The 26,799-nt window shown below is 45.2% G+C and overlaps 1 protein-coding gene and 1 pseudogene across 1 annotated transcript in view; one reads left to right on the top strand and one right to left on the bottom strand.

Annotated features, from left to right (window-relative positions):
* The window catches only part of Ube2g1 (ubiquitin conjugating enzyme E2 G1), a 63,100-nt gene extending 39,207 nt beyond the window's left edge, over positions 1 to 23,893 (bottom strand). The window contains exon 1 of the mRNA XM_048366641.1: positions 23,512 to 23,893. Within this exon, the coding sequence (XP_048222598.1) occupies positions 23,512 to 23,557 (46 nt within the window). The 5' untranslated portion in view covers positions 23,558 to 23,893. The remainder of the gene's footprint in view (positions 1 to 23,511) is intronic.
* On the top strand, positions 8,114 to 8,578 carry LOC125366159 (annotated as a pseudogene).
* Positions 23,894 to 26,799: the final 2,906 nt, after the last annotated feature.

Here is a 26,799-nt window from a genome sequence, read left to right as displayed (position 1 = left end):
CCCAGGCCCAGAGTTCAAGATCAACAGAAAAAGAGAGAGTATGCTAATGATGGATGTATAAAGGGAAAAAGAGGAAGTGGCATTCATTGTGGCTTAAGTAGTAGAATACTAGCCTTGAGCACAGAGAGGCTCAGGGGATAGAGCCCTGAGTTCAAGTCCCAGAACCAGGAAAAAGAAAAAGAAAGCACTAAAACACAAAATGTAGACTAATATAAAAACAAAACCTAATATACACAAAATGATTAAAAGCTTCTCAAATTGGGGTCCAAAAAAATGACCTTGATCTAACAACATGGAGTCTAAAGCCAGGTGCCTAGCTACTCAGGAAGCTGAAATTTGAGGGTAACAGTTCAAAACCAGTCCAAAAGGTAAAGTCTGTAAGACTCTTACCTCCAATGAACACACACACACACACACACACACACACACACACAAAAAGCTGGAAGTGAAGTGAGGCCCAAATAGTCAAACATTAGCCTTGAAGAAGAAGAAGAAAAAAAAAAAAGCTCAAGGACAGCATCCAGGCCTTTAAATTCAAACCCCACTACATAAACAAACAGCATATGAAACTCTTGGGTATACAAGTACTCATAGGACAAGCTGTAGTCTACACACTTTAAAATGACTACAAGTTAAATGCATTAAGCTATTAGAAAATAGACTGGGAATGTGGCTTAACGGTAGAGTGCTTGTCTACCATGCATGAAGCCTTGGGGTCAATAAAATAAAATCTAAAATTCCACTTTTACAAATTATAGAGGAATGCTGACACAACTGAGAAAAATCACCACTTAACTGCTCTTAACACATCACAATTTTAAGTCTGTTCTACATTTTAGCTGTTACATTTACATATAATTATTCAATTCTCTTTCAGTTTCCTGAAAGATTTCTTCAATGTTATCTTGTAACAACCTTGTCTCTCCCCTTTACCTCATGAATCTTTAAGTTTCTTCCTTTATAGAATCTTACTCCTGTTTACAATCTTCTCTATGTAATTTTTTTCAATGTTGCCTTCTGGAACTATCTTTTTTATCTTCTTCCTTTCCTCACTTTTTTTCCTCTCTTCCTAAGATTTAATTTTTCCCCCCCTCCGGGGTTTGTACTCAAGAGCCTTGTGCGCTCTAGGGCTTAAGCCACACCCCAGTGCTGCCCCCCTTTTCTTTCAGCAATTTCTTCTCTCAAGTGAAAAGAGTTTATTTTCAAGAGGCATAGCATCAGACTTCACTTCCAACTCCTTGGAATGTTCATTTCTTTCACTTAAAGGAGACTGAAGGGAAAGCCAGGCAATGATTAGTCAACTAAAGCAGGGGGGAAGGGAAAGACTAATCTAATCATCTTCACAGGGAGAGGTTTCAGCATCTGTTGAAAGCTGATTCCCCAGAACTCAGGCCACATTGCACTTCAGCTGTTTCCACCACAAAGGTACAGCAAGACCTTCTGGTAGTCACCTTTGGTGGCTTGCTGGATGCAATAGACATGCTGTACTCTTAAAATTTTCACAGTCCATTTCACTTCAGATCGTCATTATTCTATTCAAAACTATCTCCAATCTTCCTGACCTTCAATGAGTCACATAGTCAATCAGCAAAAAAATACAGAGATTAATTCTGAATGTACTGGACTAGGTTCAGGACAACATTTTCCAGGTGCCTTGTGACCTCTTTCTGATACTCAACATAAGGCCTGTAGCTCTTGTACCTTTCAAATGCTTTCTCAAAGTGATACTCTGCTGGGTTATGATACTGATCGACTTAGGAATTAGGATTCCTCTTTAGCATCATAGAAATCCTGGTCAGTCATAACCAGTAACATTCTATACTCTTCTGCCTTTTGCAAGGGCAAGTATCAGCTTGCAGAGATTCTTAGATGTCAGAAACCATATCCCTTCTCTATTTTGTCTTATATATTCCATTTTCTTCTAGGGAAAGGAAACTAGGGAAGGGAAAAAAATGAGGGAGGGTGTAATAATATGACAAGAAATGTACTCACTTATTATGTAACTGTGCCCCCCACACACAACACCTTGTCAATAAAATTTTGAAAAAAAGGAAACCATATCCCTTCTCTATGGGCTGAGGATATGGCCTAGTGGCAAGAGTGTTTGCCTCATATACATGAAGCCCTGGGTTCAATTCCCCAGCACCACATATACAGAAAATGGTCAGAAGTGGTGCTGTGGCTCAAGTGGCAGAGTGCTAGCCTTGAGCAAAAAGAAGCCAGGGACAGTGCTCAGGTCCTGAGTTCAAGCCCCAGGACTGGCAAAAAAAAAAGGGGGGGGGTAAAATCCCTTCTCTATTATGTCTTGTATATTCCATTTTCTTCTAAACTCAATTTCCTGCAGTTCAAAAGTAATTTACTTTTATTTCTTGGGATTTGGTTTTGTGGTTTTTTTGTTTTGTTGGTTCTGGGGTTTGAACCCAGAGACTTAAGCTTTCTAGGCAAGAACTCTACAACTGTGTCCACACACCCCCAATCCTAGATAGTACCCAGATGACCTCAACAAATGAAGTCAAAACAATTAGCCAGGGGCTGGGAATATGGCCTAGTGGTAGGGTGCTTGCCTCACATACATGAAGCTCTGGGTTTGATTCCTTAGCACCACATATATAGAAAAAGCCAGAAGTAGCTCTGTGCTCAAGTGGTAAGTGCTAGTCTTGAGGGGGGGAAAAAAAGGCAGCAGCAGCCAGGGATAGTGCTCAAGGCCGAGTTCAAGCCCCAGGAGCACAGAATCATCTGCACTAAAAGGTAGTAAACTAAACAGGTGTCTTCACTTCAGTGGATCCCCAAATCACTGCCTCCAGATGACTAAATAAGAATGTGTGTGTGCGCGTGCGTGCGTGTGTGTGTGTGTGTGTGTGTGTGTGTGTCCAGTCCTGGGGCTTGAATTCATGGCCTGGGCACTACTGTCCCTGAGCTTCTTTTGCTCACGAAGAGCACTATACCACTTCAGCCACAGCGCCACTTACAGCATTTTCTGTTTAAGTAGTACTGAGGGATCGAACCCAGGGCTTCATGCATGCTAAGCACTCAACCACTAAGCCATATTCCCAGCCCATAAGAATGATTTTGATGTGGAAGTGGTACCGTGGCTCAAGTGATAGTGCTAGCCATGAGCTGGAGAGCTCAGGGACAAACACCCAGGCCCAGAGTTCAAGCCCCACGACCCACAAAAAAAAAAAAAGAAAGAAAGAAAGAATGTCTTTGATGTGATGCAACATCCTGTGTTTGTGCATTGAATTAGTATGTAAGATGTTGACAATGGTGACCTCATCCACATCTTTGGTCTTGATGACTGTTTTAATGTTGATAGGATCCAACTTCAGCCCAAGTTAGTGTAGATTTTGGCCAACACATAGACACTTAGAAACATGTCTATCTCTCAGGCTAAGCTTACACAGAATTTCATCAACAGTAGACATTTTGAAAGAACCTGGGTTGGATGACAAGAGCTACAAAGTCCCAAGATCACAAGCAGTTGTTTTCCACCTCTATTGGTCTCTTTCATACAAGAGCCATCTTTCCTTATCTGATAACAATATTTAGTATAGAGACTAAAAAGAAGGGAATTAGAAACTGAGTGGGTGAGTAGGGCCTCAGAATTGATAACTTTGTCCATAAGGAGACTTCAATCCTGTTTGGAATAAAAGTAACTCGCTATACCTTCTATGTGCTTCTTATCAGTGAAATCTTCCATATTTTTTAAAGCAATCTGTAATTTTGAATAAAGAGAATATCCATAGTTTTATTCAATTTTTGCTTTTCTGTGGTCATTTTTGTATTTATTTATTTGCCAGTCCTGCGGCTTGAACTCAAGGCCTGCGCACTGCCCCTGGCTTCTTTTTGCTCAAGGCTAGCACTCTACCAATTGAGCCACAGCGCCACTTCTGGCATTTTCTATATATGTGGTGCTGAGGAATCAACCCCAGGGCTTCATGTACACGAGGCGAGCACTTTACCACTAGGCCATATTCCCAGCCCCTCATTTTGGTAATAATTTTTTTAAGGAATTTTTATTTTAAAATGTAATGAAAATTTGACTCGTGTCATATGGATGGACGGACAGAAATATGGACAGATAAATGGATACAGGCATAGATCAAACCCAGAGCATACACGCCCTCTATCACTAAGACACATATATGACCAGCCCTTGCCTTGCTTTTTGAAACAGGGTACCCCAAGTTGGTTTTTTATTTTTGTTTTTGTCAGTCCTGGGCCTTGGACTCAGGGCCTGAGCACTGTCCCTGGCTTCTTTTTGCTCAAGGCTAGCACTCTGCCACTTGAGCCACAGCGCCACTTCTAGCCATTTTCTATGTATGTGGTGCTGGGGAATCGAACCCAGGGCTTCATGTATACTAGGCAAGCACTCTTGCCACTAGGCCATACTCCCAGCCCCCCCCCCAGTTGGTTTTAAACTCAAGATTATCTCATCCACCAGAGAACTACAATTACAGTTTATGAAACTATACATGGCTTCATGTGGTTTTTTAATAAAATTAATTTTAAAATAATTACATCGCTTGTGCCTCTAATTCTAGCTACTCAGGAGGCTGACATCTGAGGATCACGGCTCAAAGATAGCCCAGGCAGAAAAATCTATGAGACACTTATCTCCAATTAACCACCAAAAAGCTATAAGTGTTACTGTGGCTCAAGTGGTAGAACCCTAGCCAACAGACACATGTTACCTGAAATATCATTTAAAGGATATTTCCCATGAATTCCTACATTATCATAATGTTTATTTTCTTTTTTGCTACTCCTGGGGCTTGAACTCAGGGCCTGGGCACTGTCCCTGAGCTGCTTTTGCTCAAGGATAGCATTCTACCACTTGAGTCACAGCAACACTTCTGGCTTTTTCTGTTTATGTGGTATGGAGGAAGTGAACCCAGGGCTTCATGCATGCAAGGCAAACACTGTACCACTAAGCCACATTCCCAGCCATATCTTATTTTAACATGCCTTTGTAGATTACAGGACCCATATCTTAACTAATTTATTTTGTAACCTGGCATTTGTTCCCAAATATTGACTACTAGGGCCTGGCTTAATGGTAGAGTGCTTGCCTAGCATGCATGAAGTCCTGGGTTCGATTCTTCCATATCACATAAACAGAGAAGGCCAAAAGTGGTGCTATGGCTCAAGTGGTACAGCGCTAGCCTTGAACTGAAGAGCTCAGAGATGGCACCCAGACCCAGAGTTCAAGCTCCACAACTAACCAAATCAAATACAAAAAACAAGCTGAGTGGCAATGGTCACCACTGTCATACTAGCTACTTGGGAAGCAAAGATGAGGATGATGGCAGTTTGGGGCCAGTCTGGAAAACAGTTCATTAAAACTCATCTCTCAACCAGTATCTAGGTGTGGTGGTATGGTACTTGGTATATAACCTGAGCTAGGACAGGGAAATAGAAATAAGGTGATTGTGGAACAGTTAAGCAAGACTTTGGCCAGGTGCCAGCAGTTCATGCCTACAATCCTGGCTACTCAGGAGGCTCAGATCTGAGGGTTGTGGTCTGAAGCCAGCCTTGGTAGGAAAGTCCAAGAGTCTCTTATCTCCAATTAACTACCAAGAAAGCCAGAAATAGATCTGTGGTTCAAGTGGTAGAGTGGGAGCCTTGAGTCAAAGAAGCAGTGCCTAGGCCCTTAGTTCAAGCCCTAGGATTGGCATAATAATAATAACAACAATCACCACCAGCAAAGTAAGGGGTAACTTTGTCCAAAAAAAGAAATGTACTCATTATCTGACTTATGAAATGGTAACCCCTTTGTACATCTTAACAATAGCAATAAAGTTTAAAACAGCAGCCAGAAGGCTGGGAATGTGGCTTAGTGATAGAGTACTTGCCTAGTATGCATGACGCCCTGGGTTCAAATCCTCAGTGCCACAGGAAAAGGCTGGATGGGGCACTGTGGCTCAAGTGGTAGAGTGCTAGCCTTGAGCAAAAGCATCTTAGGGACAGTGCCCAGGCCGTAGGACTAGCCCCAGGACTAGCTCCCCCTCTTCCCCCACAAAAAAGCCAGAGCAAAATATGTTCAAGTGTGATGCTTTTTTGAGGGGGGAGGGGAAGTACTGGTACTAGAGCTTGAACTTGAACTGGACGCTGTCCTTGAGCATTTCTGCTCAAAGCTAGTACTCTATTATTTGAGCCATCATAGCTCCACTTCTAGCTCTTTGGTGAGATTGGAATCTCACACTTTCTTGTCTCGGCTGGCCTCAAATCACAACCCTCAGATCTCAGCCTCCTTAGTAGCTAGGATCACAGAAATAAGTCACAGGTGCCTGACCTAAAGCGTAGCTTATTAAGTAGAAGAGTGTTTCCGTGTGACTGCAAAGCACTGAATTCAAACCCAATACTGCCAGAAAAATCAAGAAGAAAGTGTAATAACGGGAATAGAAAAAGAAATAAAAAAGCCCTCAAAAAGCGCAACAGAAAATTTTCTTGTTTCTGACAAAACTATATGAAACTTGCTGGGTGCCAGTGTACCCAGGAGGGCAGAGATCTGAGATTAAGATTCAAAGACAGCCAGAGTAGACCTAATACCTAATAGCTAATCTAATACTAATGCGTCACCAAAAAGCTGGAAATGGAGCTATGGCAAGTGGTAGCGTTCCAGCCTTGAGTAAAAAAGCTAAGGGACAGAGCCGGCCCAGTAACAGCAAGCACTCTGTCTCTCTGTGCCTCTCTGCAACCCCCCCCCCCCCACACTATATTAAGCTCTTGTCTTTAAGTTGATCTTCTGTGTGACTGGCATCTGTAACGAACATCTTTACAAAGAACAGATGACCTAACTAGAAACCATTAATTCATTCATCAGTCTTGAATGAAAAGCCAGTAGTTCCAGAATATTAATTACATGAGTGACTAAAGGAGATTACTCTTGCCTGCAATTCTAGCTACTCAGGAGGCAGAGACCTGAGGATCATGGTTCAAAGCCAACCCATGCAGTTAAAGTCCGTGAGACACGTATTTCTAATTATCCACCAGAAAAACAGAAGTAGGGCCGTGGCTCAAGTAGTAGAACACTAGCCTTGAGGTAAAGACTTCTAAAGACTTCAAACCCCATGACTGACAAGACAAAAAAAAGAAAAACTCACACTGTAATTTTACAAACATATTACAAACATATACAATGTTACATACCAAATGTTTCGCAGTTAGCTCTACAGGTGATAACTGGGATAACTGAAATGATTACTAAGTAGTTAACACCATGTTTAGTAATCGTGCCTTTGCAAATACCAATGCTCACAAAAACTATGCTGGTAAGGAATAAACTTTTCTAAATTTTGCACATATCTATCTTACCCTCCAGAATCTGTCATGTATTCTCTACCTTCTTTCATGTTATCCGGTATGAATGCCCATATTCAAAATAACACTTCCAAACTGAACAGTAAGGGAATACAATCTTGTTTTCCTCCAAGTGATTGCTTCAGAAATTCTTGCCCCACTTCTGTCACCAATTCTTTCCTAAGAAGTTGAATTTCAGCCAGCATCAAATATAATTTCTCCAATCTTTACATGAAAATGAAGCCCACCTTCCTAGAGATACTATCTTCTTTCTATTCTCTGTACAACTCAATAGTTTCGTTCAAGCCTAGGTGTTGGTGGCTCAGGTCTATAATCCTACTCAGGAGGCTGAGCTCTGAGGATCAAAGTTCAAAACCAGTCTGGACAATAAAGTCCTGACACTATCCCACTATCACCAAAAGCCCAAAGTGGCACTGTGGCCCAACTAGTGCAGCACTAGTCTTGAGGCAAAACAAAAATGAAAACCAAACCAAACAACAACAACAACAACAAAAAAAAAAAACAGGAACAGCACTCAGACCCTAAGTTCAAGTCCCAGTGCCAGCACAAAAAATAAATTTAAAAAAAAATTTAAAAAGCTGCTGCTTTCATCCCCTTTCCACTTTATTCCCATTCTCGTAAGCTCAGACCAATTTGGCTTGGCTGTATGTCATTTCCTAGCACCATGTGCAAAGTCTCACAACCAATCTTTTTCTGCTTCTATCTTTGTCCTCCTGTATTCCATACATTCAGCACAGAAAGTCAAGAGTAAACCTTTTAAGAATCTGTATCAGCTGCTCTGAAGCAGCGGCAACGCGGAGGGCACGCCAGCGACTTGCAGGTGCTGCAGCCACCATGAGTTTCCTCAACAAGCCCAAAAGTGAGATGACCCCGGAGGAGCTGCAGAAGCAGGAGGAAGAGGAATTTTAACACAGGTCCACTCTCTGTGCTCACGCAGTCAGTCAAGAACAACACCCAGGTGCTCATCAACTGCCGCAACAACAAGAAGCTCCTAGGCCGGGTGAAGGCCTTCGATAGGCACTGCAACATGGTCCTGGAGAATGTGAAGGAGATGTGGACCGAGGTCCCCAAAAGAAGCAAGGGCAAGAAGAAGTCCAAGCTGGTCAACGAGGACCGCTACATCTCCAAGATGTTCCTGCGCAGGGACTCGGTCATCGTGGTCCTGCAGAACCCCTCATCGCGGGCAAGTAGGTGCAGCTTCCTCCCCCGCTCAAAAATCTGCCTTTTGTGATGGGAATAAAGTCCTTTTTTTTTTCTTAAAAAAAAAAAAAAAGGGAATCTGTATCAGACCATGCAGCCTCTAGTAGCTATCTCACTCAGAATAAGGGTTAGAATCCTTACCCATTTGCCCAAAGCCCTCATCCACCTCAAGATTTTTGTGCTAGTTTCTTGTTTTGACTCAAAGCCCTTCCTCAAGCAGCTATAGGTCAATGTCCCATCCCTTCCCCCCATTTCTACCCTTACCACTAACACATTGAACTCAGGGCCTGAGCACTGTCCCTGGCTTCTTTTTGCTCAAGGCTAGCACTCTGCCACTTGAGCCACAGCGCCACTTCTGGCCGTTTTCTGTATATGTGGTGCTGGGGAACTGAACCCAGGGCCTCATGTATACAAGGCAAGCACTCTTGCCACTAGGCCATATCCCCAGCCCCACTAACACACATTTTTTTAAATTTGTCTCGTTTATCATCTATCTTCCCACACAAAATGTAAACTCTTGTGCTAGCAAGAAGTTTATATGCTACTCTTCAAAATTTAGAATTAAATCTAAAGATTGAATTTGGTAAGTCAGTACATTAAGCTGAAATATACTTAAAAATTGTAAAAACTTGCCGGCGCCGGTGGCTTATTACACTTGTAATCCTAGCTGCTCAGGAGGCTAAGATCTGAGGACTGAGGTTCAAAACCAGCCCCGTGGCAGGAAAAGTCCATGAAATGCTTATCTCCAATTAACCACCAGAAAACGGGAAGTGGTACTGTGGCCCAAAGTGGTAGAGTGCTAGCCTTGAGTTGAAGAGCACAGGGACAGCACTGAGGCCCAGAGTTCAAGCCCCACAACCAGTCAAATATACATATATGTGGACTGGGAATATGGCCTAGTGGCAAGAGTGCCCACCTCATATATATGAAGCCCTGGTTTCGATTCCTCAGCACCACATATACAGAAAAGGCCAGATGTGGCGCTGTAGCTCAAGTGGTAGAGGGCTAGCCTTGAGCGAAAAGAAGCCAGGGACAGTGCTTAGGCACTGAGTTCAAGCCCCAGGACCAGCAAAATAAAAAACTGTACAACTTTGAAAAAGCTAAGCCTTGTTAGCTGAGGGTAGATCACTATACTTTTCTCCAATTTTTTGTTGGGGGAAGCGGAGTTGCAACAAAGGAACTAAACAGACCAAAGCCCTGGGGGGCAGTAGAGCTACTTGCCTGGGAATGCAAAGCTCTAAATTCAAAAGCCAGTACTGCCAGAAAAGAAGAGAACCAAAGGAAATAAAACAAAACAAAACAAAACAAAAAAAAAAACAGCTAAATGACTATCCAACTAATAGACAATGTTACATATAGCTATTTACCCCAACTGAACAATGTTACTTTATACCACAGATTAAGGAGAACAGTGAGGAGAGCCACAGGCAAAACTGGGGAAAATGTGCTGCAATTTATAGGGGGGAGGAAATTTAAAGTAAAAACAAACTATGAATATGTCCACAAAATAGAATTTTAAAGTAAAAATTATGCAAATTAAGGCACACAAAAATACTAGATATGGGGGGCACAGGTGGCTCATGCCTATAATCTATGCTACTCAGGAAGATGACATTTGAGCTTTTTTGTTGCCCCAACAAAAAGGTAAGAAGACTCTTTAACTCCAATAGAAAAGGGCAGGGGAGAGGAACAGGGGAGGGGGGGAAGGGGGGAGGGGAGAGGGAGAGGGAGAAAGGGGAGGGAGAAATAGCTGGAAGCTGGAAACAGAGCTGTCCCTCAAGCCTTAGAGTGTTAGCTGTGAGCAAAAAGGCTCCGGGACATTGCCCAGGCCACCAAGTTAAGGCCTCAAGACCAGCACAAAATAAAACAAAATACTGAATACATACTTACCTGTCTCCAGAAACTCCTCACAATTCAAAACTCAAAGTTTCGCTTAATAAATATTAATTATAATAATATGCATTTAGATGGCCAAGAAATAAGGATGAAATTCTACTTGCAAGCAATAATTATCAGAAAATTGTCATTCCATGTACGTATAAATAAATTCATGATTAAACCCTGAGTCGATCTTATGAACCAGAGACACAAGGTAGACAAGTATAGTAACAGCACCAAATGGCCAACCTAAAGGCCTGGTCTCAACAAAAGCAACTTAGCAGTATTCATTCCTTCTTTTCCCCTCAGGGAAGGGTAGCTGAGGCTCGAACTCAAGAGTCCCACATCACTTGTCCCACATCTCCTGCTCGGCTTTCTGATCATTTTGGAGATCAACTCTAGCAAGTTTTCTGCCCAGGTTTGCCTTGAACAATTATCCTCTACATCTTAGCCTTTTGAGTAGGTAGGGTTACAGGACTTAGCCACTGGTACTGGTTCATTCTTATTTTTGTGTGGGTTTTTTTTTTTGTTCTTTGCCAGTTCTGAGGCGAGAACTCAGAGCCTAGGTGCGTACCCTTAGCTTTTGTGCTCACTAGAGCCTTAGCTTTTGTACCACTAGAGCCACAGCTCTACTTTTGGTCTTTTATGGTTAGAAATAGTCTCATGGACCTTCCTGGGTAGGCTGGCTTCAAAATGCTTATCCTCAGATCTCAGCCTCCTGAGTAGTGGAATGCTAGTCTTGAGCAAAAGAAGCTTAGGGGCAGTGCCCAGGACGTACGCGCACGCGCGTGTGTGTATGTGTGTGTGTGTGAGAGAGAGAGAGAGCGAGAGCGAGAGACAGACAGACAGAGAGAGGAGAGTTTGTTTTTAAATAAGGCTTGCTGTGTTCTTCCTGCACCTTCTCAAGTTGGGTGCCTGGAATCTGTTCTATTTTTACCTGTGGATCTACATCCTGAAGCCATCTCTGATTTCATGCTCTGAAGATCAACAGGGGATCTTGTAAGAGGAGAACTGTGTGATAGGTGACTATCTGAAGAATAAACAAGTCTTAACAAGTTAGTAAACATTTGTTGAGTGAAAATTTTTTTCAGTAAAAGTAGTGTAGTACCAAATGTCTGTTGGTACTATGACTAAAGAAACTTCAATAATATAAATTCAGTGGCTGACTGAAAAGTAATTGCTACATGTAATTTTCTGTAATGTTATGGAAGCTTTATTACTGTATACTTTTTTACATTAAGGGATCAACATATGAAAATATTGGAAATATATGAAACATTTAATTATTGGAAATAAGCTACTACATTCATTTTCCTTGTACAGTGAAAGTAGAATTGTATTAAAGTCCAAATTGAAGCTGGGAAGCTAGTAGCTAGCTCACCCCTGTAATCTTAGCTACTCAAGAGGCTGAGAGCTGATGATTGACACTGGAAGCCAGCTCCAATAAAAAAGCGATACCAGGGGCTGGGGATATAGCCTAGTGGCAAGAGTGCCTGCCTCGGATACACGAGGCCCTAGGTTCGATTCCCCAGCACCACATATACAGAAAACGGCCAGAAGCGGCGCTGTGGCTCAAGTGGCAGAGTGCTAGCCTTGAGCGGGAAGAAGCCAGGGACAGTGCTTAGGCCCTGAGTCCAAGGCCCAGGACTGGCCAAAAAAAAAAAAAAAAAAGTGATACCATTATCTCCAATTAACCAATGAAATTCTGGAACTAGAGGTGTGGCTCAAATGGTAGAGGCAACCTTGAAGGACAAAGATCGGGCCCTGAGTTCAAGTCCTAGTACCGGTACACATACACACAAAATATCCAAATTGAGCATTATTGAAAACCAGATTACAAATATACAACCAGGTGAGTAGGTAACAGACTAGTGTGCGCGCACGCGTGTGTGCACTCGTCCTGAGGCTTTAACTCAGACCTTGGGCACTTCTCCTGCGTTTTAAAACTATCTCTCTATACCTGGCCCACTCCACCTCAGGCATTTTTCGGTGGCTAACTGAAGGTGAGTCTCTCAGGGACTTTCCTGCATGGGATGGCTTGACCATGATTTTCAGATCACAGCTTCCTGCATAGGATTACAGAAGTGAGCCACTGACATCTGGTGGCTTTTTTTTTTTTTTTTCTGTCAGTCCTGGCTTGAACTCAGGGCCTGGGCACTGTCCCTGAGCTTCTTTTGCTCAAGGCTAGCACTCTACCACTTGAGCCACAGCGCCACTTCTGGCTTTTTCTGTTTATGTGGTACTGAGGAATCAAAACCAGCGCTTCATGTATGGGAGGCAAGCACTCTACCACTAAGCCGCATTCCCGGCCCTATCCCATCTCCCCCACTTTTTTTTTTTTTTTTTGCCAGTCCTGGGGCCTGGGCACTGCCTCTGAGCTTATTTTACTCAAGGCTAGTACCTTTTCATCCCAGCCACAGCTCTATTTCTGGCTTTTTGGTGGTTTATTTGAGATAAAGAATCTCATACTTCATTACCCAAGCTGGCTTTAAACCTCAATCCTCAGATTTCAGCCTCTTGAGTACCTGGAATAATAGACATGAACAACCAAGATAACTTAACATGAATAACCAAGATAACAACACAGATAACTTAAAAAAAATTTTTGTCAGTCATGAGGCTTGAACTCAGGACCTGCGCATTGTCCCTGAGCTTTCCTCAAGGCTAGTACTCTACCACTTTGAGCCATGCTTCACTTCTATTTTTTTTTTTGGTGGTTAATTAACTGGAGATAAAAGAGTCTCACAGACTTTGCTGCCCAGGCTGGCTTTGAACTGTGATCCTCAGGTCTCAGCCTCCTGAGCAGCTAAGATTACAGGCTTAAGCCACCAGAGCCTGGTTAACTTACAATATCCTTAGAGGACAAGTTCAAAGATTAATGAAGCCTGGTGGTGGTGGCTCACAACTGTAATCTTCTCTACACAGGAGGCAAAGATCTGAGGATCACAATTCAAAGCCAGCCAGGGCAAGAAAGTCTGCAAGACTCTTACCTCTATGAACTACCAAAAAAACTGGAAGAACAGCTGTGGTTTGAGTGGTAGAGCAATAGCCTTGAGCAAAAAAGCTCAGGGCTGGGCACTAGTGGCTCATACCTGTAATCCTAGCTACTCACAAAGCTGAGATAGGAAGGTCAGGGTTCAAAATCAGACTGGCAGGAAAATGTGTGAGATTCTTATCTCCAATTAACCACCAGAAAACCGGAAGTAGCACTGTGGCACAGTGAGCAGAAAGAGTTCAGGCACAGCCCAGGCCTTGAGTACAAGCCCCAAGACTGGCACCAAAAAAAAAAAATAATAATAATAATAATACGGTCTACCTGCTATTGTAAGATTACCTTAGTTTTGTTTTTGGCCAGTCCTGGGACTTGGACTCAGGGCCAGAGCACTGTCCCTGGCTTCTTTTTACTCAAGGCTAGCACTCTGCCACTTGAGCCACAGCGCCACTTCTGGCCATTTTCTGTATATGTGGTGCTGGGGAATCAAACCCAGGGCCTCATGTATATGAGGCAGGCACTCTTGCCACTAGGCCATATCCCCAGCCCAGGATTACCTTAGTTTTGCTCCTGGAAATATGGTCAACCACTAGTGTGAGAATCCAGAAGGAGTTAAGGTAGAGGACCAGAAAGAAACTTTAAAGTCATTAAAAAAAAAAAAAAAACAGCAGTAGTAAAATACTTTCATTTTTATGGTACTTTGTAAACCATAATTTTCATATAGCTCAAACATTAAACTACTTTGAGAAAAAATATGGCTCTTGTACACTGAAGATACTCTCACAAATGGCACTTGGACAAAATTATATTTTAACCAAGCAAACAGAAACAAAAAAAGTACAAAGGAGGGCTGGGAATATAGCCTAGTGGCAAGAGTGCTTGACTCGTATACATGTAGCCCTGGGTTCGATTCCCCAGCACCACATATATGGCCAGAAGTGGCTCTGTGGCTCAAGTGGCAGAGTGCTATCCTTGAGCAAAGAGAAGCCAGGGACAGTGCTCAGGCCCTGAGTCCAAGGCCCAGGACTGGCAAAAAAAAAAAAAAAGTACAAAGGAGGAAAATGTGTAAAGTAAAGCATTGTGCTCTAGTGTCTACCCTAGAATTATCAACTAGTATACAAGTAGAAATCAAACAAATTATTAGTCTGTGTGACACAGACTTCATGAAGTCTGACCATTATTTCATATAATGAACCTAATGTTATAAAGTCTGGGCTCAAGTTTATGTGCTTTTTGTATTTACTTGTTTGATGCAAGATCTCACTATGCAAGGGGGGGGGGGGCGTAACTTTGAACTCCTAGGCTTAGGCATTCCTATATGCCTCAGCCTCCCAAGTGCTAGAATTATCATTGTGTACCACCAAACCCAGCATATTTATTTCTAGTGCTAGAACTGAATCCAGTCTTGTGCACGCTAATGTATATCCACATCCCTTGTTTTTTTTTTGAGACAGAATCTCATTATGTAACCCAATACTGCCCTTGAACATATGAACTTCCTGCCTCCTGAATGCCAGGATCACAGGTGTGTACCACCATGCATATAGATTTTTACTATTTTTATAAAATTTGGGTGACACTGGTGGCCCACACCTGTAACTGTAATCCTAGCTACTCAGGAGGCTGAGATCTGAGGATCATGGTTCAAAGCAGCCTGGGCAGAAAAGTCCATGAGACTCTTACCTCCAATTAACCACCAGAAAACTGGAAGTGGCACTGTGACTCAAAGTGCTAGAGCCCTAGCCTTGAGCTGAGGAGCTTAGGGACAGTGCCCAGGCCCAGAGAAGCCCCATGACCAACAACAACCAAGTAGTTGCCATTCAACATGGCAGTTTGTGAGTCCAATCTAGATCAGTATCTTTTCTTTCATCTTTCTCCCCCATACCTCCCAACCACACTCCTCCCCCGTCTGGATTTTCCTCAAAAATCTGATCTGACTCTTACCTTCAATTTAAAAAGTTTTTTAAAACAGTCATATATCTCAGTCATAAATATTAGCACTGGTAAAAAGCACTTTACTGGTGATCCACTTCTCTCCCCAGATGTGTGTGTGTGTGTGTGTGTGTGAGAGAGAGAGAGAGAGAGAGAGAGAGAGCGCCCCTAAACAGGGTTTGAACTCTGGGTTTTTTCCACTTATTGCTGGTATTCTACCACTTAAGCTACACTTCCACTTCAAGCATTTTGCTGGTTAACTATAGGTAAGTGTCTTTTGGGGGCTGGGATGTAGCTCAGTGGGCTAGGGGCTAGAAATATGGCCTAGTGATACAGTGCTTGTTTCACATACATGAAGCCCTGGATTCGATTCCTCAGCACCACATATATAGAAAAGGCCAGAAGTGGCACTGTGGCTCAAGTGGTAGAGTGCTAGTCTTGAGCAAAAAGAAGCCAGCGACAGTGCACAGGCCTTGAATTCAAGCCCCAGGACTGGCAAAAAAAAAAAAAAAAAAAAAAGGAAAGAAAAAAAAGCACTTGCCTAACAAATGCACCATCCTGGGTTCAAACCGGGTTCAATCCCCAGGCCCAAAACAGAAAAGACAAAAAAAAGTTAAAAAGAGTCTCTTGGAATTGTCTGCCTGGATGGCTTCTATGCAGATCTCAGTCTCCTGAGAAACAAGGATTATAGGCAGAAGATACCACTGGCTGGCTCAATTTCTTTTTTATTTTAAAGTGCTGGGAATTAAATCAATCCCCCAGCATATATTTCAAACGCCTTTCAGAAACACTAACCTTTCCAAGTGATTTAGTTTACCATGTTCTCTAACCGCATTGCATTGTTTTCAGTCTAGGTCTCTGTCTTGAATGCTCTTTTCCTATTTCCTTTTCTTTTCTTTTTTTTCTTCCTTGGTACCAGCCCTGTGGCTGAATTTTTTTTTGGGGGGAGGGTGTCAGTTGTAGGGCTTGAACCCTAGGCCTGGGTGCTGTCCCTGAACGCTTCAGCTCAAGGCTAGTGCTCTACCACTTAAGCCACAATGCCACTTCCTGTTTCCTGATGGATAACTGTATACAAGAGTTTCATGGACTTTCCTGCCCAGGCTGGCTTTGAACCATGATCCTCAGATCTCAGCCTCCTCCTAAGTAGCTAGGATTACAGGTTTGAGCCACTAATGCTGGCTTATTTTGCTTTTTGAGACAAGGTCTCAGTATTTATCACAGACCTTGAATTTGCTATGTAGCCCAGGCCTGGAATGCTGTGATTACTAATGTGTGCTTTTGGAAAATACTCTACCTTAAACACAGGGTTTACTAATGGAACAAAAGTAGGAACTGGGTATTTGTAGGTGAAAAGAAAAAATATGAAATTACTTACAGTACCCTGAATTTTTGGGTGGAGGAAGGACTCAAGTAGTATGTCTTGCATATCAAAAAGCAAGGCCCAGAATTCAAACGCTAGTACTATCAAAACAGTAGGGGATCTTAGTATGGGGGAGTGACTCAGTGGTAGACTACTTATCTAGTATTCTATTGAGGGCCTGGGTTTGCTCTTCATTACTGATTCAAAATAAACCAAAAAATAGTGCCATAGTCGGGTGCCATTGAGACAAATGCTTTTTGGAGATGAAACCAGGAACCTTTATTTTTACAGACTCACACTCATCACAATAATCTGTTTATATGGGTAACCAAGGAAACACGGACTTTGGAATTTTCCAGATTACTTAAAAAATACACAGTAATCGCTGGGTGCTGGTGGCTCATGCCTGTAATCCTAGGTTGAGATCTGAGGATCATGGTTCCAAAGCCAGTGGAAGCAATACCAATTAGCCACCAAAAAAGCCAGAAACAGAACTGTGGTTCAAGTGGTAGAGCACTAGCCTTGAGCAAAATCTCAGGGACTAGTGCTTAGTCCTTGAGGTCAAGCCCCAGATTGGCACGTGTGTGCTCAAACATAGGAGCACAAGGCCCTTGGCTCCATACCTAGTACTAGCACACACAGACAAAAGAAGTTTTTAGTGTGTACAATAAATTGTATTAAGGTTGGAAAACTAATATTAGCAGTTAATGAAAAATTAATTTTGATGAGATTCTTCTTCCAATTAACCACCCCAAAAAAGCTCAAGGACAGAGCCTGGGCCCTGAGTTCAAGCTCCAGGACCAGCGTTAAAAAAAAAAGTCTAAAATAAGACCTTGGGGGCTGGGGATATGGCCTAGTGGCAAGAGAGCTTGCCTCCCATACATGAAGCCCTAGGTTCGATTCCCCAGCACCACATATACAGAAGACGGCCAGAAGGGGCGCTGTGGCTCAAGTGGCAGAGTGCTACGCTTGAGCAAAAGAAAGCCAGGGACAGTGCTCAGGCCCTGAGTCCAAGGCCCAGGACCTGAGTCCAAGGCCCAGGACTGGCCAAAAAATAAATAAATACATACATACATACATACATACATACATAAATAAATAAATAAATAAATAAGACCTTGGTCCTAGCAATACTAGGAAACATCCACATAACTGCTACTTCTTTGGGGGAAGATTAAATGAGATGATATATGTAGAGTACTCAGCACAGTTTTAAGTCCTGTTCAATCCTCAGTAAATAACCCTTATAAATGTACTGCAACAACCTCTCTGGAATGAAGCATGCTGACTGACCTGTCATTCTAGCATTTGGGAGCCAGAATAGTTTTTAAAGCTAGTCCAGGCTTCATAGCAAGACCCTGCCTCAGAAAAACAATTCTGTAGAAAGATATACAATTGTTGGGCTGTGAATATGGCCTAGTGGTAGAGTGCTTGCCTCATATACATGAAGCTCGGGGTTCAATTCCTCAGCACCACATATATAGAAAAAACTGGAAGTGGTGCTGTAGCTCAAGTGGCAGAATGCTAGCCTTGAGCAAAAAGCCAGAGCCAGTGAGCAAGCCCTGAGTTCAAGCCCCAGGACTGGCAACAAAAACAAAGCCAAACAGAAAGATGCAATTGTTAATGATGAAAATAACTATAGATCAGAGGAGTGAAATGATAACATTTTTCTTTTCTTGTTTTTTTTTTTTTTTTTAGACTGAAGACTACTTGTTTCTAGTACTGAGAATTGAACTTAGGGTCATGAACTTGTTGGGCAAGTGCTCTGCCACTTGAACTATGTCCTCAGCCCAATTTTCCATTTATTTGTTTGTTTACACCAGTAAAGGGTTTAAACTCAGGGCTTGCCAAATACTCTACCACTGAAGAAAAATGCCTCCAGCCCCGCTTTATGTTATTTTGACAGACTACTGTGTACTTTTCTGCCAGGCTGGTCTTTAACAAATTCAATCTTCTATATCTCAATCTCCTTAAAATAAGTAATATTACAGATATGATCCATTGCTACCCTACTGTTCTCTGTATTTTCACCAGTCTTACTTTTTTTTAAGTTTTATCTCCTATGCTGAGTAACTTTTTAGTATGTAATAAAATGCATTGCACAAAGTTGAACTGCCACTATTGAATTCACAAGAAGTAAATTCTGAGGCTGGGAATATGGCTTAGTGGTAAAGTGCTTACCTAGCATGCAAGAAGCCCTTGGTTGATTCCTCAGTAACACATAAACAGAAAAAGCGAGAAGTGGGGCTAGGGATATAGCCTAGTGGCAAGAGTGCCTGCCTCGGATACACGAGGCCCTAGGTTCGATTCCCCAGCACCACATATACAGAAAACGGCCAGAAGCGGTGCTGTGGCTCAAGTGGCAGAGTGCTAGCCTTGAGCGGGAAGAAGCCAGGGACAGTGCTCAGGCCCTGAGTCCAAGGCCCAGGACTGGCCAAAAAAAAAAAAAAGAAAAAGCGAGAAGTGGTGCTGTGTCAAGTGGTAGAGTACTGGCCTTGAGCAAAAGAGGCTCAGGTACAGAATCCAGGCCCTGAGTTCAAGCCCCAGGGCTGGCAAAAAAAAAAAAAGTAGTAGATTCTAACCTAATAATAAATACCACAAAAAAAAATAGACAAGCTATCTGATTCCATCAATCTGTTAGGTGTTCTTGCTGGCTTCACAATAGCTATAAAGTTTTTCACTAAAACATTTCAACAAGCATTTTTTTTTTGGGGGGGGGGGCAGTCTTGGGCCTTCGATTCAGGGCCTGAGCACTGTCCCTGGCTTCTTTTTTTTGCTCAAGGCTAGCACTCAGCCACTTGAGCCACTGCGCCACTTCTGGCCGTTTTCTGTATATGTGGTGCTGGGAAATTGAACCCAGGGCTTTTGACAAGCATTTTTCACACTGGGAAGATCTTCCTCCCTCAGGACATTTGGCAATAGAAACATTTTTGGTCTTCACAACTGAGATTATAGTACTAGTGAGCAAAGGGCAGGAATGCTACTAGATAGTCTGTAACCTACAGTACAGGCCCACAATAATCAGCCTAAAATACTGGGAAATTTTGTTTGTTGGTTTTGTTTTTTTTGCCAGTCCTGGGGCTTGAACTCAGGGCCTGGCCTGGGTACTGTCCTTGTTCTTTTGCTCGAGTTTAGCACTCTGCCACTTGAGTCACATCACCACTTCTGGCTTTTTCTGTTTATGTGGTACTAAGGAATCAAACCCAGGGCTTCATGCATGTTAAGTAAGCATTCTACCAATACGCCACATTCCCAGGCCAAGAGGATCAAAGTTCAGAAATACTGCAACCCAAGGAACCATTTTGCTCAAAATTTCCCAATTTCTGAAACTGACAAAGTTCTTTGTTCCACTTTCCAACAAAACAAACTTGATATTCTCCCAGGTAGTGAATGTCTTTTTTTTTTTTTTTTTTGGTCGGTGTGGAGTGAACTCTGGGCCTGGGCACTGTTCCTGAGGTCTTCAGCTCAAGGATAGTGCTCTACCACTTGGGTCACAGGGCCACCTCCAGTTTTTTTGGTGGATAATTGGAGATAAATCTGATGGACTTTTCTTGCCCGGGCTGGCTTTGAACTGTGATCTTCAGATCTCAGCCTCCTGAGTAGCTGGGATTACAGGTTTAAGTCACCAGTGCCCAACTATAAATTAATATCTTTACCACTGACTATAGTTCAATAAAGGTAACCACTGCAGTTAAATTTTTGGAATTTTGGCTTATAGAGTCATGCTGCTATCTACTCAATTCAATATACTTCCCGAGTGTTTTTTTGGTGCCTGTCGCTGAGCTTGTTTTGGTCAAGACTGGTGCTCTACTACTTGAGTCACAGCTCCACTTCTGGCTTTTTGCTGGTTAATTGGAAATAAGAGTCTCATGGACTTTCCTGCCCAGGCTGGCTTCAAATCATGACCCTCAGATCTCTTCCACCTGAGTAGCTAGGATTACAGGCATGAGCCAATGGCACCTAGTCACTTCCAGAATTAAAAGCATTCATTACCAAACTACATTAACAGTTCATTCAAGAGACCACATTTTTTTCTGTATGCAAGTAATTTTTTTTTGGGGGGGAGGGCAGTCCTAGGTCTTGAACTCAGTACCTGCATGCCGTCCCTGAGCTAGTTTTGCACAAGACTATGGCTTGAGCCACAACTCCACTTTCAGTTTTTTGGTAGTTTACTGGAAATGAATACCATGGACTTTCCTGCCTGGGCTGACTTTGAACTGTAATCTTTAGACCTCAGCCACCTGAGCAGCTAGGATTACAGATGTGAGATACTGGTGCCCTGCTGTAAGTGATATATGATTTATCACAAAGCCCAAATAATATGCTGCTAATGTAAAACAAAGCTCTTATTTACCAGTCTTTCCAATAAACTTGATATATTTACATTTCAGTTAACCTGTTCTGAAATTCTGATCCATAAAGTATGACCATGCTAATTAAAATCCATCAAAGCTTTAAGAAATTAAGAACAGGGTGGGAGGTGGAGGTAAGGGTGGGATAGGGAATTGAGGAGGGAAAGTGGGAAAAAATTAGTGAAGAAGTAACAAGTTGGACAAGAAATGTACTCACAGGGCTGGGAATGTGGCTTAGTGGTAGAAAGTGCTTGCCTAACATGCATGAAGCCCTGGGTTCGATTCCTCAGTACTACATAAACAGAAAAAGACAGAAGTGGTGCTGTGGCTCAAGTGTTAAGAGTGTGAGCCTTGGGGCTGGGGATATAGCCTAGCGGCAAGAGTGCCTGCCTCGGATACACGAGGCCCTAGGTTCGATTCCCCAGCACCACATATACGGAAAACGGCCAGAAGCGGCGCTGTGGCTCAAGTGGCAGAGTGCTAGCCTTGAGCGGGAAGAAGCCAGGGACAGTGCTCAGGCCCTGAGTCCAAGGCCCAGGACTGGCAAAAAAAAAAAAAAAGAGTGTGAGCCTTGAGCAAAAGAAGCAGCTCAGGGACGGTGCCCAGGTCCTGAAATCAAGCCCCAGGACTGGCACCAAAAAAAAGCAAAGTGAACTGGCATCTAAGAAACTTTACAATGAGGCTTGAAAAATTAGAAACTAAGCTGGGAGCCGGTGGTTCCCATCTCTAATCCTAGCTATTCAGGAGACTGAGATCTGAGCATCCCAGTTTGAAGCCAGCCCAGGAGTAAAAGTCCCTGTGTGACTCTTTACTCCAATAAACTACTCAAAAAACCCAAGGGCTGGGAATATGGCCTAGTGGCAAGAGTGCTTGCCTTGTATACATGAAGCCCCAGCACCACATATATAGAAAATGGCCAAAAGTGGCACTGTGGCTCAAGTGGTAGAGTGCTAGCCTTGAGCAAAAAGAAGCCAGGGACAGTGCTCAGGCCCTGAGTTCAAGCCCCAGGACTGGCAACAAAAACAAAACAAAAGCCAGAAGTGGTGCTGTGGCTCAAGTGGTAGAGCACTAGCCTTGAGCAAAAACTCTCAGGGACAGCACCCAGGCCCTGAGCTCAAGTCCTAGGACAGGCCTAAATAAATAAATCCTGTCACATATACTTATTCTGATTAAAGAATTTTTGGAAGGCAAGAGAACGTTTTGATTCCTTCCTCCAAATAAAATAAAGACACAAAAAGGAAGAGTTTGTAAACAAAAGATAAAATAAGGTTGTAATATTTCACTGTTTTTCCAACCTATTATTCCTGATAGGCAGAATATTAAAATGTCTCCATTTACTTAAAGTCACTCTCCCTGACCATCTAGGACATTAATACTTGCCCAAACCTGCTTGCTCACGGTCTAATAATAAACCTAATTATACAATCTCTTAACAGCCCCTGACAACCTTTCCCTTAAGAAGCCATAAAGGTGATTTAACAGACACCTCGAACGCCGTATCTATTTCAAAGCGAAGTTTCTTCACCTCAGGCTTTGGCTTTGCCGGGAGCCAGGGTTTCGAGCTGTAGGTTAGGGAGGGGGAAGCCTGCCTGAACCGAGAATGACAAATGCTGGGCGTTGCGCGGCAGGGTTACCTAAGGTTCATTTCTCTTTAAATCTGGCAGCACGTGGGGCGGCATTGTGAAGCCACCAGCTCTCCACCCCCTGCCACTCCGCACACGTACGCCTCCACTGCGCATGCTCCGCTCGCCCCGTCCTAGCAGAGTCGGAGCCAACCCCTAAAAAGTCAACCTGGAAGCCGCAAACGGCCGGAGATCGGGACAATGGGGGAGGGGGCGAGTCTCCGAGGGAGGCAACCCGGTTCCAGCCCCAAGCCCCGGCCCGAACCGGCCACCGCGGCCCGAGGGGCTGCGGGCCCGAGCGGGAGTCGGAGTGGCCGCGAGCACAAAGCCCGGGCCGGCCGGCAAGCGGTCCTCCCCGGGACCGGCCGCCCTCCCCCAGCGGGAGGCGCGCGGAGCCCGTGCCAGGCGGAGGCAGGGGAGGCGGCGTCCCGCACCCCGCCGGGCTGGGACCCCGCGCGTCCGCGCCCAGGCCGCCGCTTTTGTTGTCCCCCCCCCCCAACTCTGCGGACCCGCGCTGCCCGGGGAGAAGTTTTGCCGCCACCCTCCCTGGCAGCGGCCAGCGCTCCTCGCCCACTCCCGGCCTCCGCGGCCCGCCTTGACGCGGATATCCGGGCCGGGGACTCCCGGGGCCACCGCCGCACCTGAGCCCGGACCCGCCCCTCCGCCGGGGCCGGCTCGGGGGGGACCCACGCCGCCCGCAACGCCCGCGGGCCGGGGGGGAGGGAGCGCCCGCGACCCCACGCGGCGCGGCGGGAAGGCGGTCCCGGTCCGCTCCGGGGCCCTCCAGAGCCCCGCCGGAACCGCCGGGCCCCAGCCCGCAGGCCCGGCGCCCTCGCCGCCCCGCCGCCAGCTCACCTGCCAGCTGTCTTCGCAGGAGCAGCGCCGACTGCAGTTCCGTCATCCTTCCCGCCGCGGGCCCGGGCTGGCACCGGGGCTGCCGAAGGGCAGGGACAGGACCTGGGGGTGGCAGAGGCTGGAGCGCCGAGGAACCGGGCCCTGCGGCCGGAGCGCGACGCCGAGGGAAGCCGGGCGCGGGCGGCGGGAGCTGCCGGCCGAGTCGCTCGGCTCGGCTCTTCTTCAGTACCTCACGCCCGGAAGGGGAGGACGCCGGGGCCGCCGCGGCGCGCACTGGGACTTCGCTCGCCCGCTTTCCTCCCACAGCCCGCCCGTCGGCCCCGCTGTGCCTTCCCCCGCCACGGCCTCGCTCGGCGCAGGGCCGCTCCGCGCAAGCGCGCTGGCTCGCCTACTGTGGAAGCGGCCCGCCCACTCGCCCGGGCCTCGGCCGCCCGCCCCGCCTCCGGCGCCGGCCCCGCCCCCCGCGCGCCGCGGCCCGGCCTCCGCCATCTTAGGAAGGTCCACGCCCGGCCGCTGCGGAGGCCTCCTGGCGGGCGCCGTGCAGACGCCATGACAAAGAGGTCGCGGAGGGTCAGCCCGCTGGGCTCGGGAGCGGAGGGCTCGGGCCGCCGGTGGGAGTCCGGGGCTTGGCCAGCGCCCCTACCAGCCGTCTGTCGCCGCGCTCCTGAGGGGTAGCCGCTGTCAGCCGAGCTTGTCGCTGCTGTGCCCCCTGTGTGGGGCTTGAACCCGGGCCTGGCCGCGCTGCGCCTGATCTTTGTTCAAGGCCAGCTCTCTGCCATTTGAGCCACAGCTCCGCTTCCGGCTTGTTGGGTGGTTGGTTGGGGGCCGGCTTCGAAGCGTGGTCTTCGGATCTCAGCCTCCTGAGTTGCTAGGATTACAGAAGTGAGCCACCCGCACCCAGGCCACCTGTGCCACTAGAGAACATACCTTATATAAAGAATGCACGATTTTTTTTTTCCTATCTTCAGGCTTGAACTCAGGCCTTGGGCTCTGTCCCTCAGACTGTCTGTGCTCACAACTAGCTCTCCTTGAGCCACAGAACCACTTCCTGCCTTTTCTTGTTTACGTGGTGCTGAGGAATCAGACCCAGGGCTTCATGCATACGAGGCAAGCAGGCTACCACCAAGCTACATTCCCAGTCCCAAAAAAGTTTTTGAAATCAGCGTCTGGAAGTAAACAACACATTAGGCGTTTAAACAAAACGTTCATACTCTACATGCGTAAAGGGCGTAATCTAAAATATAGCCAGCGATTGAGCACACAGGTTAATCCCAGCATTTTGGAGCCTGCGGCTGGACAATGAGGCTTAATCTGGTCTCAAAGAAAGAGAAAAAATCTGGGCCCTGGTGACTCCCGCCTTCACTACCAACTACTGAGGAGACTGAGATCTGAGGATCCTAGTTCAACCAGTCAGGACAGGAAAGTCCATGAGACTCATCTTTCGGATTAACCACCAAAAAACCAGAAGTCACCTGTGGTTCAAAGTGGTAGAGCACTAGCCTTGAGCTGAAGCGCTCAGGGACCACGGATGGCACCCAGACCCTGAGTTCAAGACCCATGACCAACAACAAATAAATAAAATCTGGCCATGTGTGGTGGCTCATGCCTGAATCCTAGCTACTCAGGAGGCTGATGTGAGGATTATTGTTCAAAGCCAGCCTGAGCAGAAAAGTGATTCATCTCCAAAACTGGAAGTAGACTTATGACTCAAAGCAATAGGGCGCTAGACTTGAGCAAAAGAGCTCAGGGACAGCAGCGAGGCCCTGCGTTGAAGCTCCAGGACTGGAAAAAAAAAGAGAGAGAGAGAGAGATATAGCCTAAAGCCTCTGGCCTGTAATCCTAGCTACTGGAGAGGCTTAGATCTGAGGATAGCGGTTCAAAGCCAGCCCCAGGCAGATAAGTCCCTGAAACACTTATCTACAATTAACCACCACAAATCCATAAGTGGCCCTGTGGCTCAAAGTGGTAGAGCACTAACCTTGAGCTGAAGAACATGCCCAGGTCCAGAGGTCAAGCACCATGACTGACCAAAAATAAAAAAAGCCTGACATATAATTCAAGCATTTACCATATAAAGTTAGTTTAGAGAAATAATACCAACTGCATTTCACTTTTTTTTTTGTCAGTCCTGGGGCTTGGACTCAGGGCCTGAGCACTGTCCCTGGCTTCTTTTTGCTCAAAGCTAGCACTCTGCCACTTGAGCCACAGCGCCACTTCTGGCCATTTTCTGTATATGTGGTGCTGGGGAATCGAACCCAGGGCCTCATGTATATGAGGCAGGCACTCTTGCCACTAGGCCATATCCCCAGCCCCACATTTCACTTTTAATTCTTCTATTTACTTTGTGCCTCATCAATAACCTGCTCAATAAAAGATGGAACAGAAGACTAGCACTGTCATGACTAATGACTGTCAATTTTATTCCTTCAACAAATGTTTATTAAACCCATATTAACCATGTATCTGAATTATAGAAGATTCAGAGAAGTTCTATATCTACCCTCAAAGGGCCTACAGAATCTTACCTCCAAGTAAGGTAACCTGAAAATCTTGTATTTTATTATAGAAATTACTGATCCAGGCACCAGTGGCTTACACCAGTGGCTTACATCTGTAATTCTAACTATTCAGGAGGCTGATACCTGAGGATCAAGGTTCTAAGCCAACCTGAACACAAGAGTCCTTAGAGATGCATCACTAATTAACCAACAAAAAGCTGGAAATGGACCTGTGGCTCAAGCAGTAGAACACTAACCTTGAGCAAGAAAGCTCAAGGATAGCACACAGGCCAGGAATTTAAGTCCCTGGACCAGCAACAACAATAAAAAGTTACAATAATGTTATGAAAACATTTTCAGGACTGGGAATATAGCCTAGTGCCAAGAGCGCTTGCCTGGTATACATGAAGCCCTGGGTTCACTTCCTCAGCACTGGAAGTGACGCTGTGGCTTAAGTGGCAGTGCTAGCCTTGAGCAAAAAGAAGCCAGGGACAGTGCTCAGGTTCTGAGCCCAAGCCCCAGGACAGGCAAAAAAAAAAAACAACAACCCACAAACAGCACTTTTTGAGGCAGGCACTGATAGCTTACTGACCAGTAATCCTAACTACTAAGGAGGCTGAGATCTGAGGATTCTGGTTCAAGCCATCCCCAGCAGGAAAGTCTTAATCTCCAATGAAGTACCAAAGAAGCCAGAAGTGGAGCTGTGGCTCAAAGTGATAGAGCACTAGTCTTGAGCACAAAAGCTCAGGGACAGTGCCCAAGCCCTGAGTTCAAGCCCCAGGACCAGCAA

Source organism: Perognathus longimembris, chromosome 17 (genome assembly GCF_023159225.1).
Source record: "Perognathus longimembris pacificus isolate PPM17 chromosome 17, ASM2315922v1, whole genome shotgun sequence".
In the NCBI taxonomy this organism is placed as follows: domain Eukaryota; kingdom Metazoa; phylum Chordata; class Mammalia; order Rodentia; family Heteromyidae; genus Perognathus; species Perognathus longimembris.
Note: the sequence above shows the minus strand (reverse complement) of the source record. Positions and strands in the feature narration are given on the sequence as shown.